General features: G+C 37.3%; 4 protein-coding genes across 4 annotated transcripts in view; 3 read left to right on the top strand and 1 right to left on the bottom strand.

The window, feature by feature from the left end:
• Window positions 1-289, top strand: part of LOC133870603 (peroxidase 9) — a 2086-nt gene extending 1797 nt beyond the window's left edge. The window contains exon 4 of the mRNA XM_062307765.1: window positions 1-289. This exon is cut by the window's left edge and continues 319 nt beyond it. Coding sequence (XP_062163749.1) covers window positions 1-94 — 94 coding nt within the window. The 3' untranslated portion in view covers window positions 95-289.
• A 1424-nt stretch (window positions 290-1713) lies between these two features.
• Window positions 1714-9478, top strand: LOC133871937 (uncharacterized). Its single transcript, XM_062309410.1, has 7 exons — window positions 1714-2154; window positions 2271-2413; window positions 4010-4281; window positions 5604-5758; window positions 6686-6948; window positions 8294-8356; window positions 8993-9478. Exons 1-7 carry the CDS (start codon window positions 1890-1892, stop codon window positions 9248-9250), a joined length of 1419 nt encoding a protein of 472 aa, XP_062165394.1. The 5' UTR covers window positions 1714-1889; the 3' UTR covers window positions 9251-9478.
• Window positions 9479-10782: 1304 nt separating this feature from the next.
• LOC133870812 (26S proteasome regulatory subunit S10B homolog B) lies at window positions 10783-17926 on the top strand. The gene is made up of 10 exons (XM_062308038.1): window positions 10783-10980; window positions 12346-12465; window positions 12746-12882; window positions 16104-16265; window positions 16427-16513; window positions 16617-16703; window positions 16791-16928; window positions 17007-17198; window positions 17281-17379; window positions 17606-17926. Exons 1-10 carry the CDS (start codon window positions 10881-10883, stop codon window positions 17678-17680), a joined length of 1197 nt encoding a protein of 398 aa, XP_062164022.1. The 5' UTR covers window positions 10783-10880; the 3' UTR covers window positions 17681-17926.
• A 533-nt stretch (window positions 17927-18459) lies between these two features.
• On the bottom strand, window positions 18460-21011 carry LOC133870813 (uncharacterized). Its single transcript, XM_062308039.1, has 6 exons — window positions 20873-21011; window positions 20553-20796; window positions 20292-20432; window positions 19388-19507; window positions 18821-18916; window positions 18460-18727 (listed from the first exon to the last, which is right to left on the bottom strand). The coding sequence occupies exons 2-6, from the start codon at window positions 20769-20771 to the stop codon at window positions 18635-18637; spliced, it is 669 nt and encodes a 222-aa protein (XP_062164023.1). The 5' UTR covers window positions 20772-20796; window positions 20873-21011; the 3' UTR covers window positions 18460-18634.
• Window positions 21012-21303: the final 292 nt, after the last annotated feature.

The following is a 21303-nucleotide window of genomic DNA, read 5'->3' as shown; positions in this document are numbered from 1 at the left end:
CCAGTTTGCTAAGTCGATGGTTAAGATGGGCAGCATCAACCCTCTCACAGCCTTCAAGGGTGAAGTTAGGAACAACTGTCGCCGAGTTAATTGAGTCCTAAACATTCTTAACTGTTGGGGTTTTTATGCTTTTTCTGTTTGTGTTGGCCTCTTATTCTGGTAAAGCTATTGGGGTTTGTAATTTTTTTTTTTTTTTTTTTTTTAATTTTATTATTATTAAATGTAATTTGCTTGTTTGGTAAAGCTAATGAGTGTGAGATTAAATTAAGAAGTACCCAACTGGCTTTTATTCTCAAGTCTCGACCAATAATGTGTAACAGGGGTTTTTTTTTTTTTTTTTATTTTTTTTTATTTTTTTTTATGTAAATTGTGATTTGGAATGCATCTAGGAAGAAATAGAGAATAAAATGGAAATGGGGATTTACTGAGAATTAAAAAAAAACAAGGAAATAGGCAAATTCTAAAATCTAAAAAACTTAATTTGAATTAATTGAACGGTAGATTGACGGATAGACTCATTTGAAACTTGAGAAAAATCTAAAAACTTAATTTGTCCAAATTAAAAAGACAATAATTAAATTGAAATCGAATAAGGACTAAATTTAATTTTTCCCTACATTTTAAGCCCATGTTACTCGACATTGAATTTTAAGTCCACTCTGGCATCACTTTTGAAAAACCTGAGTAATCTTTAACGGAAAAATATGAAATTAATTCACGTGGTTTCATTCATTTACAATTAGCTTACTAGAGTATAAAAATTGGCTAAAAACTTATTGTGGTAAAAAAAAAAAAAAATAATAAAAGTGCCTAAACTCGATTTCTATCCAAATTTTTTGATGAAAACTAAATTGAGGGGGTGATTGAGCCACCTTTTTGGCCAATGTAAGTAGCCAAACCAACTCAAGTGGATAGAGAGTGGTTCGACCATCTCCTCTAAGAAGATTTGGAAATTGCTAAACCACCCCCAATAACCATGGGGGTGGTTCGGTCACCCCCAAATCTGCTCAGAAGAAATGGTTGGCCATCCCTTATTTGGCTAAAGGAGGTGGTTTGACCACCCTTAAAATTATTTTTATATATTTATATTTTGATATTTTTTATTGCAAGTGACACGTATAATTAGTAATATGATTGGTGTTGATGCGGCATTATAACGTTTTCCATCAAAATTTTATATCAACTATTTTTATTTTTTGCTTAACACATAGAGTTTGTAGACAATTTTTAATACTCCAGGGATTTTTTTTTTTTTTTTTTTTTTTTTTGAAAATACTCTAGGGAGTTGATAGCAAATGGTTGTAGCTGATTTTACATTGAGAAATGTTTGGTTGTACACTCTCATCTTACTTCTATTACACCCTTGTCTACGTGGACCAATAATGTTGTTAAAAAAATCAGGGTCCCACTATACTCTTTCTACTATCTCTTATATTATTGGTCCACATAGACAATGGTGAGATAGGATTGGGATGAAAGTATATAACCAAGCATTTCTCTTTTACATTTTCTTCAATTTTTAATCTAAAGTAACTTATCGTGACAATTATGGCCCAAAAAGGGTTAAGGCCCAAAAATCGACAGAACGTTGTGTAATTTTCAGGCCCAGAACCAAAAACCTTTTGTATTCTTCTAAGCCCACTCTGGAAAATTTCAAGCCCACCAAACTCATCGAGCCCATCTTCTTCTTTCACAATGACAAAGCGGCGAATTCACTTCCTCTCTAGACTATGTTGTTTCCCGGTGATCACTGATCACCAACATTTTCCATCGCTACCAAAGATTCTCAAGATCCTTGTACATTCGAGCTGCCGCATCAGATCGGAACGGAAAACCCTAGAATGCGAAATTCTTTGTAGCAAAACAATAGGTTTGAACGAAGTTCAAGAATGGGGAAGCAGAGCGCGTGGGTGGTGGGGATTCAGAAGAAGCGGTGGCCGCTGATGATTCTGGCACTGTTCTCGCTATCCACTGCAATTGTGCTCTTTATGAGAACCGCATTCGATTCCTGCCCCACCAATACTAGCAGTAGTATTATTAGTAAGCATTTTGAAGAGGAAAAAGATACAAACACTCAGATTTACGCGCCGAATCCCCTCGATTTCATGAAGTCGAAACTCGTCCTCATGGTTTCCCACGAGCTCTCCCTTTCCGGTACTCTTTTTGTGGTTTATTTTCCGTTTGTTTCTCGGGAAAGAATGATATATTTAAGCAAAAAAAGGAAAAAAAATGTTTATTTTCGTTTATTTTTATTTTTTATTTGTGTACAGGGGGGCCTTTGTTGTTAATGGAGCTAGCATTTCTGTTGAGGGGTGTGGGCTCGGAGGTTGTTTGGATTACGAACCAGAAACCAGCGGAACCAGACGATGTCGTTTACAGTTTGGAGCATAAGATGTTGGACCGAGGGGTGCAGGTCATTAATTCAAGTTCTCAGTTTACTTAATAAAATGCCGAGCTTCTGTTTATTTAAGATAAGCTTTACTCGATGTCTTTCCTTATACTTAGTAGTTAATTTCATGGTTCTGAAATCCCATTTTGAAGCAAAGAGGCTCTGTGGGTAATCTAGCATTAGTTAGTTTGCCAGAAACTGTCAGGACTGAAAGCTTAGATTTGTTCATAATTGGTGGTGATGAAGATGTTATAGAAGCTGTGTGGTTAATCTAGCATTAGCTTTGCTCTTTTGTTTCGAAAAGAAAATAGATTTATTAATACAGAAAAGTTGTTAATAAGGGTCATCATTTAGTGCAATGGGTAATAGTCTCAGGCAGTCATATGCATAATTGCATGGGTATAATGTTGAGAGTGGGCGCTTCTTGTAAGAATGCTGAAGGGAACTGGGTCAAAAACTGGGTAATGGCCTTTAGAGAAAAAAGGATCTAACATGGTCCTGAATCACAAATATCATTTTCTGCCGATAATGCTAGAGATTGAAGTTTAGAGAAACTCGTTTGTCAGATAAATTGAATGGTGCTGCACAGAGTTATGCTATATGGGCTTAAGGATTGTTATATAAAGTCTTCAATTTTTTATATTGACCTTCCTTTTTCTTTTTCTTTCTTTCTTTCCTCTTTTTTTTTTTTTTTTTTTTTTTTTTGGGGATAAAATTTCAGTTTAAGAATCGTTTTATAGGACTTAGGCTGTGGTGCAGTTATGGTTGTGCTTTGATCTATCTGGGTACTTGATAAAGCTTTTGTTCATTAATCATAAACGTAGCATAATTGTCCTATGAACCAACCCTTTGTAACAGTACAGCAGGTAAGTGACTGTATCATGACTGTATTCGGTGCTCCTAAGTGACGATTCTCTCTTCAGCCGTTTCGGGATGTCTTGGGTTATGCCTAGACGGGTTATTGACTTGCTTGCATGTTGGTGGTCATCTGGTAGATCAAGGAGTGCTGCTGTTTGGAAAATGGCGCCTATTTGTATCTTTTGGTGCTTATGATGGGAAAAAAACAATAGGAGTTTTGAAGACTTGAAAAGAACCTCGGATGAGATCCTTTCCTTATTCTATCACTCTTTGTTTTGTTGGACTTCGGCTTATGTCCATCCTTTGTATATTTCTTTTTTTGACTTTCTCACTCGCTTTTCTATTTCTAGATAGGTGTTTTCCCTGTATACTGCCAGTGCACTAAGGGGCGCCTTACGCTTTTTCTATAAAATTGATCTCTTACCTATCCAAAAAAAAAGAAGAAGTGATGATTCTTCCCGTAAACCGACAGCCTTTGAGCTAGATAGCAATAAATGAAGGTGGTTAGCACTCGTTGGTTTGCCATTCTTTTTCTTCTTGCAGAATTATCTTTGTTTTTGCATGCTTGAGTAATGAGCTTTTAGATTATTTTCAAGAAAAGGCTAAACTCATGCCCTAGACTGTACTCTGGCTTATTTGTCCTTAATTGGGCTTGCATATCTGTTGGCTTGCTTCATTCCTTCTAACTTGAGACAGGAAGTGGCGTTTGTTTTGCCTGCTAAAATATCAGCCTTCTAATTGTGAAATCTCTGATACTGTTAGGTGTTGTCTGCAAAGGGTCAAAAAGCTATAGATACAGCTCTTAAAGCCGATTTGGTCATTTTAAATACTGCTGTTGCTGGGAAATGGCTGGATGTTGTTCTCAAGGAAAAAGTTCCTCATGTTCTTCCAAAGGTTTTGTGGTGGATTCATGAGATGAGAGGGCATTATTTCAAAGTGGAGTATGTTAAGCACCTCCCTTTTGTTGCAGGTGCCATGATTGATTCACATACAACTGCAGAATACTGGAAGAACAGGACTCGAGAGCGTTTAGGGTACGTTACTAACATCCATCTATATACTGTTCTGTTTCATCTTCATTTAATTCTTGCCAATGCTTTTTGATATCTCCATAGAATAATAATCTTCTGTGTGTTGAATGTTTTGTCTGCCTTCAGTTTCTTGGTTTAAGATGTATTGAACTGATTGCTTTTTGAGGCATTCTCTTGCATCAATTTTTTCTCTAGCATCTGGTTGGTTCATCCTTGATCAAACTATAACAAATATGTCTCAATTTTTCACCTGTTTTGGTGGGCTTCTTTCTTTTGTTTTCTTTGCTTTGTTTTGTTTTTTTTTTTGGGGAGGGGGGTCTATAAATAATCTATTGATGAGATATCTTATGTCTGAACTCATGTAAAAACTTTTCTTTTGATTCTTAAGTTATTAGACATGTGAAGTGCCAACATTTCAGGAATTTGGCAGCTGGCATGGTACTTTATGTAATGCATCTGTGATGTGTCACAGAGCAAGGTATCAAACCATTGCTGGTCACTTGGTCAGCATTGTGTTCTATTATATTTCCTTGCTAGATCCTCTCTTTCCTTGCTAGACACAATGAGGTGAGCAAGGGGAAACATGGCCTAATGGTTGGGATTGCACACAAAATATTAAAGAGGCAACAAGGTGAGTGGAATGGCAACCAGACAATTTGAGGATTCTAAGCTCAAAAATAAGTTATAAAAGAATGAGAGAGTTAAAGGGACTTAATAGTAAATCAGAGAAAATAATAGGGCTCTCAAGAGAAATTAAATTTGAAGAGAAAGTAAAATCTATGATATGATCAATGAATGTCGGGGCAAAACCAAGTGCAAATGAAAAATAAAATCAAACAAGTATGAAGTGAATTTCATGAAAACATAATAATTAATAGATAAACACTAGTAAAGCTTGCTTTTATGTCTAATTGGTGCTCATCAGCATCTAATTTGATCGGAGAGCATTTTCAGGTCAATCTTCATTTGCCATTTCCATTACTCAGATCTTCTGTGACAATGAAACAGTTTCTCTTGGCACATAGACACCACCTGCAATATATATGTTTGAATGATCTAGCTGAGGTTAAAAGTTCTCTCACATGCAATATCCCAATTCTAGTTACAGCAGCAGGAAATGTAGCCTTTAAGTTTGATTTATGTAATATTTTTGTGTGCCAAGGAACTGTAGAAGTACTTTTTTGTTGATGTAGTATGTAATGTACAATTGATATATGCTTTTTGTTACCTAATAGCCTTGATTATGTAGATATAATTGAGAACACTTTCATATACGTTCTTCTATTTACCCTTTCTTATATATGTACACCGTCTATGCTTCACAGGATTAAAATGCCTGAAACCTATGTCGTACACCTTGGGAATAGCAAGGAACTAATGGAGGTTGCTGAAGATAGTGTAGCCAAGAGAATTCTCCGTGAACATGTCCGAGAGTCTCTTGGAGTGCGGAATGAGGATCTAATCTTTGCCATCATAAACAGTATGCTCTCCTTGTTGATGAGATAAAACGTTCTCCTGGGTCAGTCTGATTGGCGAAAAGTTGTATTGTATATTAACTTGTTTGCAACTGCAAAAGATTCCACTTTTTCTTTGAAGAAATATAACTTTAAGTCTTTCTTCTTCTAAACTTTGTATCTTTGGATAGCTGCTTATGTTACTCCTTTGACGATTAGTTATAGTGATTTCCTTGTTCTTTTTGCTCTTTCTAGCTAGGCTTCCTTTTGTATACTTCATATGTTCTTAGGAGCGCCTTACGCTTTTAATGATTGTGTTGATTACTTTATAAAAAAAAAAAAAAAACTATATGGCATGATGTGTGGGTTCTAACCAACTAACTTGACACCCTGTTTTGAGACTTTGTGTGAATTTTTATATTTACTGCATCTTTAGCTGTATTGTTTATCATCCTTAGTTTTGCATGTCCTCATGCATTTTATCACTTCATGCATGCCTGCAATTTTTTATTTTTATTTTTTTGGTGGGGGTGGGCGGTTTGGTGCTGTTGGGTTGAGGCAAACTATGAAGCTCTAATTAGGATGTGTGTCTCCCAAGAACTAAGGTTTTCTTAAGAATATTCTCGATTCTCAGTAGCAGTACATGAACCTCAATGTGCATGGTTTTGCATTTTGTAAGTAAGGTGGTGATTTGTGTTCTCTTACACGTTTGCTGAACATTATGGTGTTGTAAAGAAGCCAACCCTACTCTCGAAATTGTTATCATATTTCCTCATCTTTTCCATTATAGGATGGCTCCTTTTGCAGCTTGGTAGTATCTTTCTAGGATATATAACATTCAATTTGTTGCATTATGTTTCCAAAGTAGTTATTTGTATCTGTACTATCCTATAGATCCATTTGTGATGGTACTTCAAATTTTATATCTCCTGAACAACATCATGATATAACAGGCGTTTCACGCGGGAAGGGTCAGGATCTATTTCTTCGTTCCTTTCATGAAAGTCTGCAACTTATCAAAGAGAAGAAACTGCAGGTGCCACCAATTCATGCAGTAATAGTGGGGAGTGATGTTAATACTCAGACAAAGTATGAGATGGAACTGCGGAACTTTGTACTAGAGAAAAAGATTCAGGATCATGTTCACTTTGTTAACAAAACCCTGACAGTAGCTCCTTATCTGGCTTCCGTCGATGTTCTTGTTCAGAACTCTCAGGTCCTTTCTGCAAATATATCATGTGAATTTGTGTAGAAACAGTTCTTATGTTTTCTTTTCATCTATAATTTGCTCTTTCTGCTATTAATGTGTGTAAATGATATGACAACCTTGGCTTTTGTTTTCATCCATAATCATTATAACTGCTTCCTCTATTCACGGTCCCCCCGCCCTGCCCTCGGGGCTGCCCTCTTGATAAGGATAATTTGCTAATGCAATAATGGTCCTTGAACTAACTGCCAACCCTTACCCCATAAGTAAGGGGTGGAGAGTAGCAAAGTTATGGCTTCAATCCAGGGCAGGTTAGTGAGTTGTATATATACCTATCAAAAACCAAGAATTAGAAAATAAAAGTAATAAAAGGAGAATTTGCTGTAGTAGTTTCTACCTAGACTAGGGAAACAAGGGGAAATTTTTTCTTTTGATTATCTTATGTTACCAGTGATGTACTTGGCACATTATGTCTTGCACATCATTTTTATTTTTATTTTGGGGGGGGGGGGGGGGGGGGGGGGGGTTCTACCGTAGTGTTTTTTGTGCATGATTTCTTCTTGTCATGGTTAAGGAAAGGAGTACAAAGAAGATGATGATGATGAAAACAAACGAAAAGAACATGTGCTGTATAGTCTCTATCAGTGTTTTCTTTGGTGCATTTCTTGAGATTTGCACTGAAAGGGATGGACATAAGATGCACAAATATGGCTGTTTCAGACTCCAGAGTGAGAGCATGACCTTTATGAAGATGACAAACCTCTTTGCAGCCTTTTCTTATTGTATACTTTTGTATTTCTAGATGCAGTGCCTGTAATTGTTCATATCATTATTAATGTTTGCTGTTTGAAAAGTAAAACTATCAGGCAGCATTCCTCTTGTTGGGATTGTTTGATCAACTCACAAAATCATACCAAAAGCTGCTCCACAAGCAAAGAAGGCGAGGCAGCTGTAGCTGCCTTGACGCGAAATGCTACAACTGAAAATATGCAAGACTGTGTTGGGTCCAACGTCTATTTACTGACTATTTGCATATAGTCAATTCTGTATATGAAGAAAACTTCTTGTTCATGTGAAACACGATAACATGATAAAAAAAAAATGCTAATGGAGGTGAATATGTGAGAACCTGGCTATTCCATGCTATCTTGGCTGGCAAGTTCCTAACCAAAAGAGAGAATAAAATATTGGTGTTATATTAATTGAGCTGCACTATGAACATCGCCACACTTACATTCCATTGTTTTATTGCTTCTGTTCTTTGGTTTAATTTTCATTTCATGGAATCTATATGTCATTTTTATTCATTTTGTGCCCCATTCCAAGTGTTTGAACTTGTTCAATTCATGTGTAGGCCCGGGGAGAGTGCTTTGGGAGGATAACCATCGAAGCAATGGCCTTTCAGCTGCCCGTATTGGTAAGTTCTTCATTACATAGTCTGACTTTCTTTGCCATTTCTAACGTGTTAATTAGACTAATATACTTAATGAAATACTATCTTTTTAGGGTTCAGTAGTTTTTTTTTTTTGATGAGTAAGAAATTTTTTATAAAATGAAAGCGCCGCTAAGGATACAGGGAATATACAAAAGGACACAAAAACAGAGAGAGCAAAAAGACGAGAAACAAGAAAAAAAACACTCACAAAGACCCAACCGCAACAGAAAACCCAAAGCACCCCAACAAAAACCAACAACCCTCTAAAACATTACATAACAGCAACCCTCTTGCTTTTGCCTTGAGCAGAACCAAGACTCCTAGCATCATAATTGATATCGCACTCAAGGTTATGAAGTTTAACCTCAGTAGTTCATTTGGCATAGGTAGTTTGTGCTCCTCAAAGTTTTAGTTTCATGTTTGTTTATTTTCATATTTTCTTTGTCAATCATCAATTATTTTGGCAGTATTGCTCATCTGCTATGCTGTATATATGGTTGTATTAAACATATCATCAACGTTGATCGAGTCTGTTTGGATTTTGTTGTAATTTATATGGATTTCTTTGTCTCGTGTTCCTGTTAACAGCATTGTTTTTGTTGCTGACGTTATTTACAGGGCACAGCAGCTGGGGGAACCATGGAAATAGTGGTGAATGGGACAACTGGTTTTTTGCATCCAGTTGGGAAAGAAGGTGTGGCACCTCTTGCAAATAACATTGTAAAATTGGCCACACATGTAGAAAGGAGGCTAACAATGGGAAAGAAAGGATATGAGAGGGTGAAGGAGAGGTTTCTGGAGCACCACATGTCACATAGAATTGCTCTGGTTTTGAAGGAAGTTCTTCAGAAGGCAAAGAGTCACTCTAGTTCTTGAATTCGAGTGGCACTCACTTCAATCGAATGAAAAAAATTACCTCCTCAACAACAAATGAAATGGCGAATCTCATATGCCTGAAAGTTCTTTATACTTTTACGTAGGAAGTTCCATAGATAGCAAAAGTGGGTTGGGTGTGATACTGTAATGAGTTTCCTCTGTTGTTTATAGGATGTTTGAAGACTCTGAAAAGGATTTATGGCAGTTTCTAATTTAAAATTCTCTAAATTTATGTCTTGGTTAGAGAATCAATGCACCAAATTCTGGTGTCCATTGCAGAAAATCCCACAGTAGATATATATCAAGCATGGTCATCCAGATTAGTGAATTGCAGTAATTACTCCTTGCTTTCCTAGTTCCTACTGTTATGACTTGTAAGCTCTCATGGTACACAATTTGTCTTGTCAGTAATTTTTAGATTTTTGGCTTCGATTGTTAAAGCTTTTTTTTTTTTTTTTTTTTTGTCGTTTGATGTCTGTTTTTCAAAATAAAAATATTAACAAACAATTTAAAATATAAAACGCTTAAAACTGTTTTTAACTTGATGTCATATTGGAATATTTTTTCAAATAAAAAACACCATTCAAATTGCATTAACAAATGGAGTTGACTCGACCTGGCCTATTTGTTTTTAGTTCTTTATATGTAAGGCTTGGGCCTAATCAATGTTCAACAATACAAGGATAGACCTGGTTATTTTTCGTTGATCATGTTGGGTTAAGCATGACGTGAGGTGGTGGTCCAAACGACCACGTTTGGTCTTCCCTCCCATATGAGAAAAAGAAAACAAAAAAACAAAAGAAGACATGGTTATTTACTTATTTTTACTCTGTCCTGTCCGTGTTTTACCTAAGTTACAAGTGTTCGGAAGGGTACAATTTTTATTATTTTTTATTTTTACTACAATTTTTTTATAAATTGACGTAACAATTTTTTTTATAACAATGTATACGGTAATCTATCACGCCAGCCATTAACTTGATGGATTACTTGATACTTATCACGTTAGTAATAAAAATGCAGACCGTCTTATAAAGAAAAATGTAAACAGTCATGTAGCATTTTATATAACACTTAGGGTCTATTTGAAATTGCGTTAAAAAGCTTAAAAAGTATTTTTAGTACATAGAGAGTTGTAGAAAACAAAAATAAATGTTTGATAAAAATCTCAAAAAAATATTTCTTTGACTTTTTTGCTCTAAAAATGCCAAAACACACTTTTGAGAAAAATTAAAAAATGAAACTTTTTCTCAAAAGCTATTTTTTATTATAAAAACTCTATTTTCAAACACAATCGCAAACTGGTCTTTATTTTCATAAATTTTAAGGTGTTACCTGAGATTTTTTTTTTTTTTTTTTAATAAGTAGGTGTTACCTGAGTTTGTAAGACTTGTAATAAAATTTGTGTTACCTCAAACAATTTCCTTTAGGAAATAATGCAGATCGAGAAGAGGGGGTTAAATTAGTAATCCGCGAAAACGACGTAGCAGCGGCAATATCGGTCCGCGGAGCGGTGGAATATAGATGTAGTGCGAATAAGAAGAACGTCAAAGGCTACTTCTTTCTCAAGTTAAAAAGCTTTCAAATAACAGACTGTTCGATTTCGAAGACTGGCATTGCGAGAACGACGATGAGCGAGGCGGATGAGGCTGTGCGGCGTCGTAATGCTGTGGCGGACTACCGTAAGAAACTCCTCCAGCACAAAGAACTCGAATCCCGAGTACGATCTGGTTAGTCTCATTGCCCCAATTTTCCAAACCCTAAGTACATAGTTCTTTAGTCCTCGAATCTTTTCAGGAAATCCTTTTATTTTTTTTAGTATTAGCTTGGGTTTGAGTTTCCTGCTCGGAATGATTCGGGGAAGTAATTGCTTTTAGGGTTTGTGCTATTTCGTATTTTTCATTGTCAAGCTTTGTAAATAATGTTCGTAGTATTGGTTTGGATTAGAATGAATCGTTTGTAGTATGGATGGTGTAGTAGGAAAGACGGTTTTAAGATTAAATAGGTACTTTTGATATGCTTATTCTGTAATTTCAAGCTTGTGGCTGGCCCCTAGAGGGAGGTAGCATCCAGGGGGATTCGAACCTGAGATCAAATGGGAGAAATGCCCTGTTGTCCCAGACTCTACATCTGGGTTGTGCGTGTAGAGGGAGGTAGCATCCAGGGGGATTCGAACCTGAGATCAAATGGGAGAAAGGCCCTGTTGTCCCAGACTCTGCATCTGGGTTGTGCGTGTAGAGGGAGGTAGCATCCAGGGGGATTCGAACCTGAGATCAAATGGGAGAAAGGCCCTGTTGTCCCAGACTCTACATCTGGGTTGTGCGCGCGTGTGTGTGGGGGGGGGGGGGGGGTGTTCCTTGTGGGCCTTTGACCATCTGCTCATGATTTAAGGCCCAATGCATGGAGTGATGTGGAACATTGGGCTAGGGTGTGTGTGGGTGTGTGTGTGGGTGGGAGGGGGGGGGGGGGGGGGGAGTGTCCTTGTGGGCCTCTGACCATTTGCTCATGATTTAAGGCCCAATGCATGGAGTGGCGTCGAACATTGGGCTAGGGATTAGTCATTGTTTTCCTGGCAAAGCAGTCACTGCGCTCGGAAGGTTCGACTACCACCTTGGTGGGACAATCGTTCAGCGAACGAGGTACATTCCAGCCTACACGAGGCCAGGGGATACCCTAATCAAGAAAAAGAATATGTTCGAATGAATTCAAGGATCTATGATTTTAAGTAGTTGTGTTTGGAAGATGGAAAAGAAAGTTTGCATATTTGGCTAGGTTTACAAGGACTGCTGTGGAAGTTGGAAGTGAGATCTAATTTGAACTTATCATTATTCAAATCCTTATAAGTCATACTTAATTTGAATATTCTCCCTAACACGCTCAAAAAATGAAGAACGAAAACACCCTAAGCAAATTTGAACCTTTTGTTGAACGAGACCAGTTTGATGCGGCTTACATTTTTGTTTGCAATCTGAATTGTATTGTCTGTTTTCCCTATTTTTAATTATGTTATGTAACCGTTATGTACTTTTAAGGGTTCCCTTTTCGGCTAATAGTTTCACCATGGTAAGTGACACTGGTGAATCCTGAATTTTCAGTGAGGGAGAATTTGCGGGCTTCAAAGAAAGAGTTCAACAAAACAGAAGATGACTTGAAGTCACTTCAAAGTGTTGGGCAAATCATTGGGGAAGTTCTCAGGCCTCTTGACAATGAACGCTGTGAGTTCTCTTTCTAATGTTTATGTTCCATCTGCACTGAATTTTGTATGTGATATTAGTTTCTGGCCATATTCATATGTGCATTTTCATCCTCCACCCTGCTACCATTTAGGTTCTCTTTTCAGCAATTGAGATTTGACACATGTTGCTGCATTGTATATGATGAGGTGTTGAGTTTAAGCTGTTCTATTCTTTTTAATGATCCTCCACCCTGCTAACATTAAGACTCTATTTGAAGCTGTTTAATAGTTGTATAATATGATTGCTTGTGTGATTTCAGTGATTGTTAAAGCAAGCAGTGGCCCCAGGTATGTGGTTGGCTGCCGTAGTAAAGTGGATAAGGAAAAACTGACTGCAGGAACGAGAGTGGTTCTTGATATGACAACACTCACTATCATGCGGGCTCTTCCACGTGAAGTAAGTTATCGTGGCAGGTTGAATCATTGGATTGTGATGCTTACTGAAAATGTTTGTGGTTGATTACATTGCGTTGGTTTGATTATCATATGATGTTAATTTTTTTTATAAGTAATCCAATCTCATTAAAAAGCATAGAGGGGCACAACCCAAGTACATAGGTAGAATTTAAGAGAAACACCCAGATGAGGAAAATAAGAACACAAAACAAGAAAATCCAAGAAATTAGAAAAAGTAACAACAACTGTGGGCAACCATCCAAACATAAAAAGATTTGAACATAATGGCTTTCAACTCTCTCACTATCCTCTCACAATCTTTGAATTTTCGTACATTGCGCTCTCTCCAAATACAGCACATTACCTCTCCTGTTTTAATAGATATCTAGGGTTGTCAGCACCCTTGCTGCATCTGTTTTCTTACGATATCGTCATCGGAGACGTTGCAGTTGCGGACGTTTATAAGGATGTCATCAATCACTTGGGGTTGATCAAAACCGAAGTCCTTGCTCTCTGATAGAGGCAGTCTTGAGTTCGCGAAGAATTGTCTTTTCCCACTTGGCTTCCTTCCTAATAAAGAAGCTCACCCAGGCTTTTATCCCTGCTGCCACTTTATGGGCTGTCTGGCTTGACCCTAAAAGAAGTTTGACGGCATCTTCCTCAAAGAGTTAGAGGAGAGGAGAGGAGGGTACGTGTGCAAGAAATGGGAAATAGCATCGGAAAGGTTATTAAAGTGGGTAGTGAAGCAAAGTAGGGTGATCCAGTTATGAGACTATCTAATTGAATATCTTGACTAGCTTGGACTGCTCCAGCATGCGAGACCCCCTCAAACCTGACATTGAGACCGGCAGTTGTTCGTTAGCGCAACGGCTTTCGCGCAGCTCAATCCCTTGCTTGTTGGATTACATCTTCTTTTACTTTTGTTTCCTGGATAAAAATAATATATACTTTTTTGTTGGATTTAACCGCGTGCCACGCGGTACGCGAAAGCTTTAGGGCTTACAGCTAAGGTAAAGTTTCTCTATTATGATATATTATATTCATTCTATAATATAAGGTCAACTTGGGCATTTCCTCTCATTATACCGCCCGATAATGCAATGCCCATGAACGGTAGCACAAAGGAATCATCATCCAAACTTCTCTACTACTGTGTCCTCCAAATTGAACTCTCCAACAAATTAACAACTCTACCACCTTCTAGGGCATGGCCCACTCCATCTCAAAAAGGAGGAGGATTGATTCCAACAAGCCCCTGGCTACATTGGGGTGGAGCAAAAGATGATTAATGGTTTCTTCCAGATGCAACACCAATCCACCACTATGATATACCTCTTTCTCAAGTTTTCGATAGTTTGAATCTTCCTTAAGGCATGTTGTCCAAACGAAGGACGCCATTTCTCGAAGGAGCCTTATTTCTCCAAATGCTCTTTCTAGGAAAGGGAGAGCCATAGGGGAGATTAGCGCACAATAATAAGATCCAACAAATCTTATCATCGCCACCTCGTCTCAACTTTAGAGAATACAAAAGATTAAAGAACGAGGTAATCGATTCCACCTATCAATAATGCACTTATAAGGAAAAAGGTGATGTTCCACTGAACGGCGTCGTCAGAAAATTGCAAAAAAAAATTGCCACCTAAGCTTCCTTAAAGCGAGAAATGCTAAACAACTCCAGGAAGACAACCTTCACAGTCTGATCCCCACACCACACATCATGCCAAAATTTGATCTTAGAACCATCACCCGCCTCAAATTTAGTAAATCTAGAGAAATTTCCCCACCCTCTCCTAATATTTTTCGACACCCCCACGTTAAAAGACCCACTAACTGCATTAGAACACCACCATCCCCACATGTGGTCATATTTAACTTCCACAATCATTCTCCATAGAGCCTCTCTCTCCATGGTGTAACACCATAAACACTCTTCAATAGAGCTTGGTTAAAAATAAGCAAATTTCTAACCCCAAACCACTTGAGGATATCAAAGTACAAATCTTTGACTAGCTTGCTAAATGGAATTTGAATTTGTCACCTACTCCGTCCCACAAGAAATCCTACTGAAATTTCTCAATGCGACTAGCAACACCAACTAAGATGGGGAAAAGAAACAAGCAATAAGTAGGCAAATTACTTGGGCCATGAAGCAGAGGTTACTAGTTCAAATTTCCACTTGGAGCCAATTATATATATATATATATATATACACACACACACGATCATAAGCCTTCTGTAAGTCTAATTTACAAAGCACACATGGTTCTCCTGATCTGATTTTGCTGGCAAGGCATTCATTGGCAATAAGGATAGAATCTAGAATTTGTCTCCCCCCTGATGAAAGCATTATGAGTCCTGGAAATAACCTTCTCCAATACCATTTTCAACATGTTAGTTCGGACTTTGGAAATAATATTATAGACGACACCCGCTAGGCTAATAGGACGAAAATCCTTAATATTTTCAGCCCTTGCTATCTTAGGAATTAGGGCAATAAAAGTTGTATTGAGACTTCTTTCAAACTTACCTCGAACATGGAACTCATATGGAAAACATTTATGATATCTTCCTTGAGAACCCCCCAACAAGTCTAAAAGAAAGCCAAAGAAAAACCGTCAGGGCTTGGGGACTCACCACCGTTTAGAGCTTTCACCACCTCAAAAACCTCACTCTCCTCAAAAGCTCTCTCCATCCAACTAGCCCACTCATCACAATAGAATCAAAATGAAGACCGTCCAAAGTAGGCCGCCAACTAAACTATTCAGAATAAAGACAATTGTAAAACTACAGAATATGTTTAATTTCTATAATATCGGAAGAAACAGTGCCATTAACATCTAAAGATTCAACAGAGTTGTTGTGTTTGTTTGAATTAACAACTTTGTGGAAGAATTTTGTATTCTTATCTCCCTCTCTCAACTAAAGTGCCCTTGCTTTCTGTCTCCAACTCACTTCTTCCAATGTTGTAGTCCTCTCCAAGTCACTAATAACCTCAGCCTTTCTCAAGTTCTCATCATCAGATAAATTTCTTCCTCATGCAATACCATAAGACCTCGGAGTTCGTCCAAAAACAAAAATTGTTATGCTTCTCAACATTACCAAATACCTCCTCATTCCATTTTTTCAAGTTGATTTTCAAAGCTAGGAAAACTATTATAATTATAAAAATGAATAGTTATCTTGAAATGCTCTTTATTCAGAACTGTTGTTTTGAGTTGACAGGTTGATCCAGTTGTTTATAACATGCTGCATGAAGACCCTGGTAATGTTAGCTACTCTGCTGTTGGTGGTTTGTCTGATCAGATTAGAGATTTGAGAGAATCTATTGAACTACCTCTCATGAATCCTGAGCTCTTCATTAGAGTTGGCATCAAACCTCCTAAGGTTACTAAATTTTTTGCCTCTTTCCTTTTTCATTTTCTATTTTCTTTCTTTGTTGATGGACAGCATTTTCAAGCCCATCACAGTACTGCAGAATAATCTTCTCTAGGGGCCTAGATGAATGAACTTTGATAAATAGGCTTTGTTCCTCTTATCTTTTTCAGGGTGTTCTTCTTTATGGACCTCCTGGTACTGGCAAGACATTGTTAGCTAGAGCTATTGCAAGTAACATAGACGCAAACTTCTTAAAGGTGAGAGTTTATTACATGTGCCACGGATTTGAGCAAATAAAATGCAGAGATTTTTCCAATTATATATTTCAAATTTTTGCCTTCACCTTTCATGTGAATATAGGTTGTTTCAAGTGCCATAATTGATAAATACATTGGGGAAAGTGCACGGTTGATACGAGAAATGTTTGGGTATGCACGTGATCACCAGGTAAGATAATTCGTACTGTGAATTTTTCTTCCTCTAAGCTATGTATCCATTGGGAAGTAACTTTTCTATGTTGCTTTTTTCGTGAAGCCCTGCATCATTTTTATGGACGAGATTGATGCCATTGGCGGGCGCCGTTTCAGTGAGGGAACAAGTGCTGACCGTGAAATTCAAAGAACACTAATGGAGTTACTTAATCAGCTCGATGGATTTGATCAGCTTGGGAAGGTATGTCTTGTTTTAAGCATGTTCTCCTTTGGTAAGCTGAAATAACACAAAATAACTATTTTTACATGTTTGTTATAGGTTAAAATGATAATGGCAACAAACCGTCCTGATGTTCTTGATCCCGCACTTCTTCGCCCAGGACGGCTGGACAGAAAAATAGAGATTCCATTGCCGAATGAGCAATCAAGAATGGAAATCCTTAAGATTCATGCTGCAGGAATTGCCAAACATGGTGAAATTGATTATGAAGCTGTTGTAAAGCTTGCAGAGGCAAGTCATTATGGATTGTGTTTTTTCTTCCATCTAATTATTGCAGCTTCCTAATCTAGTTATTTGATCCAAATTATACCAGGGCTTTAATGGGGCTGATCTTCGAAACGTTTGCACAGAAGCTGGAATGTCAGCAATCCGTGCAGAACGTGATTATGTCATCCATGAAGATTTCATGAAGGTAATTCTTTTGTTGAAGAAGTTTTATTCTGCTCTGTTGAGCAATTTCTTGTGGTGTGTTGACCTGGATGAGGAGACCTTTTCTCCTCTTCGCTATTTTTGGCAGATTACTTTATATTGTCTTTCATTTTCTGGTATGCATGATACCATTGGTAATCATGACTTGTTGCCTTTAGACAATTTAGAAGCCTTGATACACTCTTTTTGATCTATTTATATTGTCCCAGGCTGTGCGGAAACTGAACGAAGCAAAGAAACTCGAATCTACTGCCCACTACAACACTGATTTTGGGAAAGACTAGCATTTCTGTCATTTCATTTTCAGAGCCACGGATGTTTGGGCAGTGCATCTTTTCAGAGCCATGGATGACTTGGGGCAGTGCATTTTGTTCCTTCCGCCTGGAAATGTACTACCTAATATACATATTACATACATTGGACATTCCAGGAAATGTTCCTTTTTTCCAGTCTGGTATACGGGCCTTGTCTTGTATCATCTAAGCGTGGAAAATGCTGAACCTGCTTTGAATGAAGTATTTTCGTGGCAATGTTTGGTCTATTTATTTTATTATTGATTTTGGGATTGAAAGGAAGAACTTTACTTCCGAAGGAGCAGATTGAAATCGCTCGAAAACTTAGGGCGTTGCGATGAAGTGTACTTGCCATGTAGGTGGAATAGGTGAACATTTATATAGTTGTTCTCCCCCAACCTTTATAGAAGTCCCACTCCCCTTCTTTTCAGAGGAGGAAAGAAACCTTTCCTTCCCGAGAAATGATACATATACATTTCTTACACATCTTCATACAATTAAGTTTCAAATCTATTATTAAATTTGTAGGATTCAAAATGAATTCCATAAATTTAATGATAAATTTGAAAGTAAAATGTGTAAGAGATGTATTTATATTATTTTTCTTCATTTCCTCCTCCCGGCACTCTCCCGAGCCCTTGTCTCTTCTCTCCTGTTTTCTTTTCTCCCTCTCTTTTTGCATTGTCTTTTTTCTTTTCCTTGTTTTTATTTAGGTGTACTTGCTATGCTTGTTAGTTTCTATCTACATTTGTCTCTCATTTAAATGGGTGTAATGCGAGTAACTTTTGTTATTTTTATTTCAAGGGATAAAAGAATTATGGGTCACTGAATGTCTACATAAAAACATCACCGCAATGAGGTTGGCTGTGAAGCATGCCGATCGAGAGCCCGCCCACTAACAATTTATTTATTTTTTTGGTTGCGAATAGGTTTGAGACAGCAGTTTTAAGATGTCCTCTTGGTCAATTTGTACTTCACCATCCTCATGATTTTGTAGAACCAGAAGGCACTAACCAGCTGCAAGCTCACTGCCATTGCCTAAAAACACCGTGGAGAAGACACATTAATACAAAGGAAATTACAGCCCAAGATATATGTTAAATAAGTTGATAAAATACAGAGCACATGTACCTTTATGACAAACGGATTGCTAGCAGACAGAGTCACGTAAGCGAGATAAGGTCCACAAACCATCCTACCCATTGTAAATACCACTGCAAACAAAATCTGTAAAAAGAGAAGTTAGATTTACGAGAGTGGGCATGGCCCCACTATTTTGCAGGCCAATTAAATACATGCACGTTTTTGAAACAGAACCGAAGAAAGTATCCCGTTTGGGAGTGTTTTGAAAAAATAGGGCGATTTTGAAGTGGACAAATTAATGTTTATGATGGTGCATTTTTAAAAATCGTATAATTTTAAAGGTGGAACCGCGTTTTTATAGCACCCTTTTAAAGATTTTACTTAACTGATTAGAATCGCATTTTCATTACCTGCATTTTGAAATCGATATTTTTTCGAATCGCATGTTTTGACCATTAAAACAAACGGAGGCTGAAATCCTCATTTATCCATATTCATAATCTTTTGTCATTATGCCTCCCATAATATCTCAAAAGCCAAATTCAAACTTAAGATAAGTTTACAGTACTAATCCTGCAAAAAAGCAGTATTTATATCTTAACACTTTGAACTCACATCGGCTACCAAATTAAGGTCAGTGTCCCTGTATCCAAGCTCTTTGAGGAGCTCCCTCAGGTGGAGGAAGGGGCTGGAGATTTCGGTTATCCATAATGCAGCCATCACCTCCGATCCACACTACATACACAGAATGGGGTGACATTACTTGGAGTTGAAGAAGCACACAAAAAGCCCAAGAAAAAGTTTTGCAATGAACCGGTAGAAATTACAAAGCAACATCCTTCTTCCTATAAATTATCGTCAATTAAATCAAAAGTTGAGGAATAGCATACCACTATATCAGCGACGGATTGAGATCTCCAACAATTTACAATTTAAGTAACAATATTTGTGAATAAAAAAAAGTAGGTGGTTGGGTAGCTCAAAATTTATTTTGACAGGTAGGTTTTATATGAGATCTCTCATAATTGCTGGATATCTCAATCCGTCTAATAATCTCTAATAGGGAATTTAAACATTAAGGGGAAAAAAGAAAAGAAAAAGATATGGAGTTTTCAATTCTCAACCATTTCAAGGAATTTGGATTATTGATAATTGTTTAGAGAATATGACATATTCTCAACCATTTAATTTGAAAACAATGATGAGAATTTGAAAAAAAAAAAATCTATATGGTGAAATAGTATAAGAATCCTAAAGAATCAAAGGCCAGGCGATGTTTGTTTTATCTGTTCTTAAGACAAATATATTACCAAACCACTCAAAACATAGAATATTTCTAAAATCATTTTTCGCGTTTACCTAACATAACAATACCTTTTCAAAAAAAAAAAAAACATTTCCTAAAATACATAAACAAATATACTCAATCTTTCAAAATGCAACATGCAATTTCATGTTATAAACACAAGATTATAGGAACAGCCGAACAGGATAAGTAAGCATGTTTAAGGATGAATACCCTCCCATAGGCCAGGACTGCTCCAAATCCGACGATGCTGACCAGATGGTGGATTGAATTGTCGAGACTGAATCGCTTGTCAAAGGAGCCACATACTAAATCATACATCATATAAGAAAGACTCACTGCCAGAGTTTGCATCTGCTCAGTGCATGTTCGTTCAAGTTCCACCGTCAAATAATGATTAACATCTTAGAGAAAGCAACCCATAAATTTGCTCGATCAATCATGCTTTTATATATATGTATATATATATTATACCTGCTTTGGGGAAGCCTTTGAAGCCAAAGGACAAGCTGGGCAGCTCCAATCTTGAACGGAGAGAGATGATAATATTACAGCTAAAGTTGCATGAATCGTAGAAACAACTCGGTTGCAGAAATCAAACGACCGCTTTGGGAACATCCTCCTTGTTAACACAAAACCTGTCGTCCATGAAATCACTCCAACCACAACTAAGTTCGTAATATCGTCTTCCATTTATATTTTTTCTTTTCACTTCAAGCTGTGATCAAAAGGTAGTCGATCAGCCCAAAATCTTTCGAAAACAAAACAAAGAAGCATGAAAAGCAAAAGCAGACCTGTTAATTTCCAATCTCTCGAGAAGATATAATTAGGTTAGCTTTCAGACCTTGATGATTTTAGCAGCAAAAAGGGTAGCAATCCGTTTCTAGTTGTACATTTATTAGCAGTTACATTTAGGTGGAATAATTAGGTTGTTCATCCGTGGCCCGCAGTTCTAGGCTTCTGGTCCAAAGTTGAGCGCACAAAATAATTTAAGGGTGCTGCTGGCCGGCTAGTCATTAAAATATAAGCCGTTACGTTGCCGTCCACGTATTAATAATTACTACATTAGGCAAACTTGCGTGACAATTCATGTAGCATTGATTCCCGTAAAATATGACATTCCTTCATGAGTAATGCCCCCGGCCATATAACTGAGATGCTGTGTGTAAGAAGGCATGCAGATGATTCCACTTCCCAACAGTTTGAATTAATTAAGTACTTTATT

Source organism: Alnus glutinosa, chromosome 6 (genome assembly GCF_958979055.1).
Source record: "Alnus glutinosa chromosome 6, dhAlnGlut1.1, whole genome shotgun sequence".
NCBI lineage: Eukaryota > Viridiplantae > Streptophyta > Magnoliopsida > Fagales > Betulaceae > Alnus > Alnus glutinosa.
This window is presented reverse-complemented; position numbering and strand designations above follow the sequence as displayed.

Bases quoted from the DNA above. Each gene is read 5' to 3' on its own strand.
- LOC133871937 (XM_062309410.1), top strand. From the start codon at position 1,890: ATGGGGAAGCAGAGCGCGTGGGTGGTGGGGATTCAGAAGAAGCGGTGG. The intron at 5,759-6,685 runs GTATGCTCTCCT...ATGATATAACAG, and splicing joins AATCTTTGCCATCATAAACA to GCGTTTCACGCGGGAAGGGT. The intron at 6,949-8,293 runs GTCCTTTCTGCA...ATTCATGTGTAG, and splicing joins TTCTTGTTCAGAACTCTCAG to GCCCGGGGAGAGTGCTTTGG.
- LOC133870812 (XM_062308038.1), top strand. From the start codon at position 10,881: ATGAGCGAGGCGGATGAGGCTGTGCGGCGTCGTAATGCTGTGGCGGAC. The intron at 10,981-12,345 runs GTTAGTCTCATT...CTGAATTTTCAG, and splicing joins CGAATCCCGAGTACGATCTG to TGAGGGAGAATTTGCGGGCT. The intron at 17,380-17,605 runs GTAATTCTTTTG...ATATTGTCCCAG, and splicing joins TCCATGAAGATTTCATGAAG to GCTGTGCGGAAACTGAACGA.
- LOC133870813 (XM_062308039.1), bottom strand. From the start codon at position 20,771: ATGGAAGACGATATTACGAACTTAGTTGTGGTTGGAGTGATTTCATGG. The intron at 18,917-19,387 runs GTGAGTTCAAAG...CTCTTTTTACAG, and splicing joins ACCTTAATTTGGTAGCCGAT to ATTTTGTTTGCAGTGGTATT. The intron at 18,728-18,820 runs GTACATGTGCTC...CGGTGTTTTTAG, and splicing joins GCAATCCGTTTGTCATAAAG to GCAATGGCAGTGAGCTTGCA.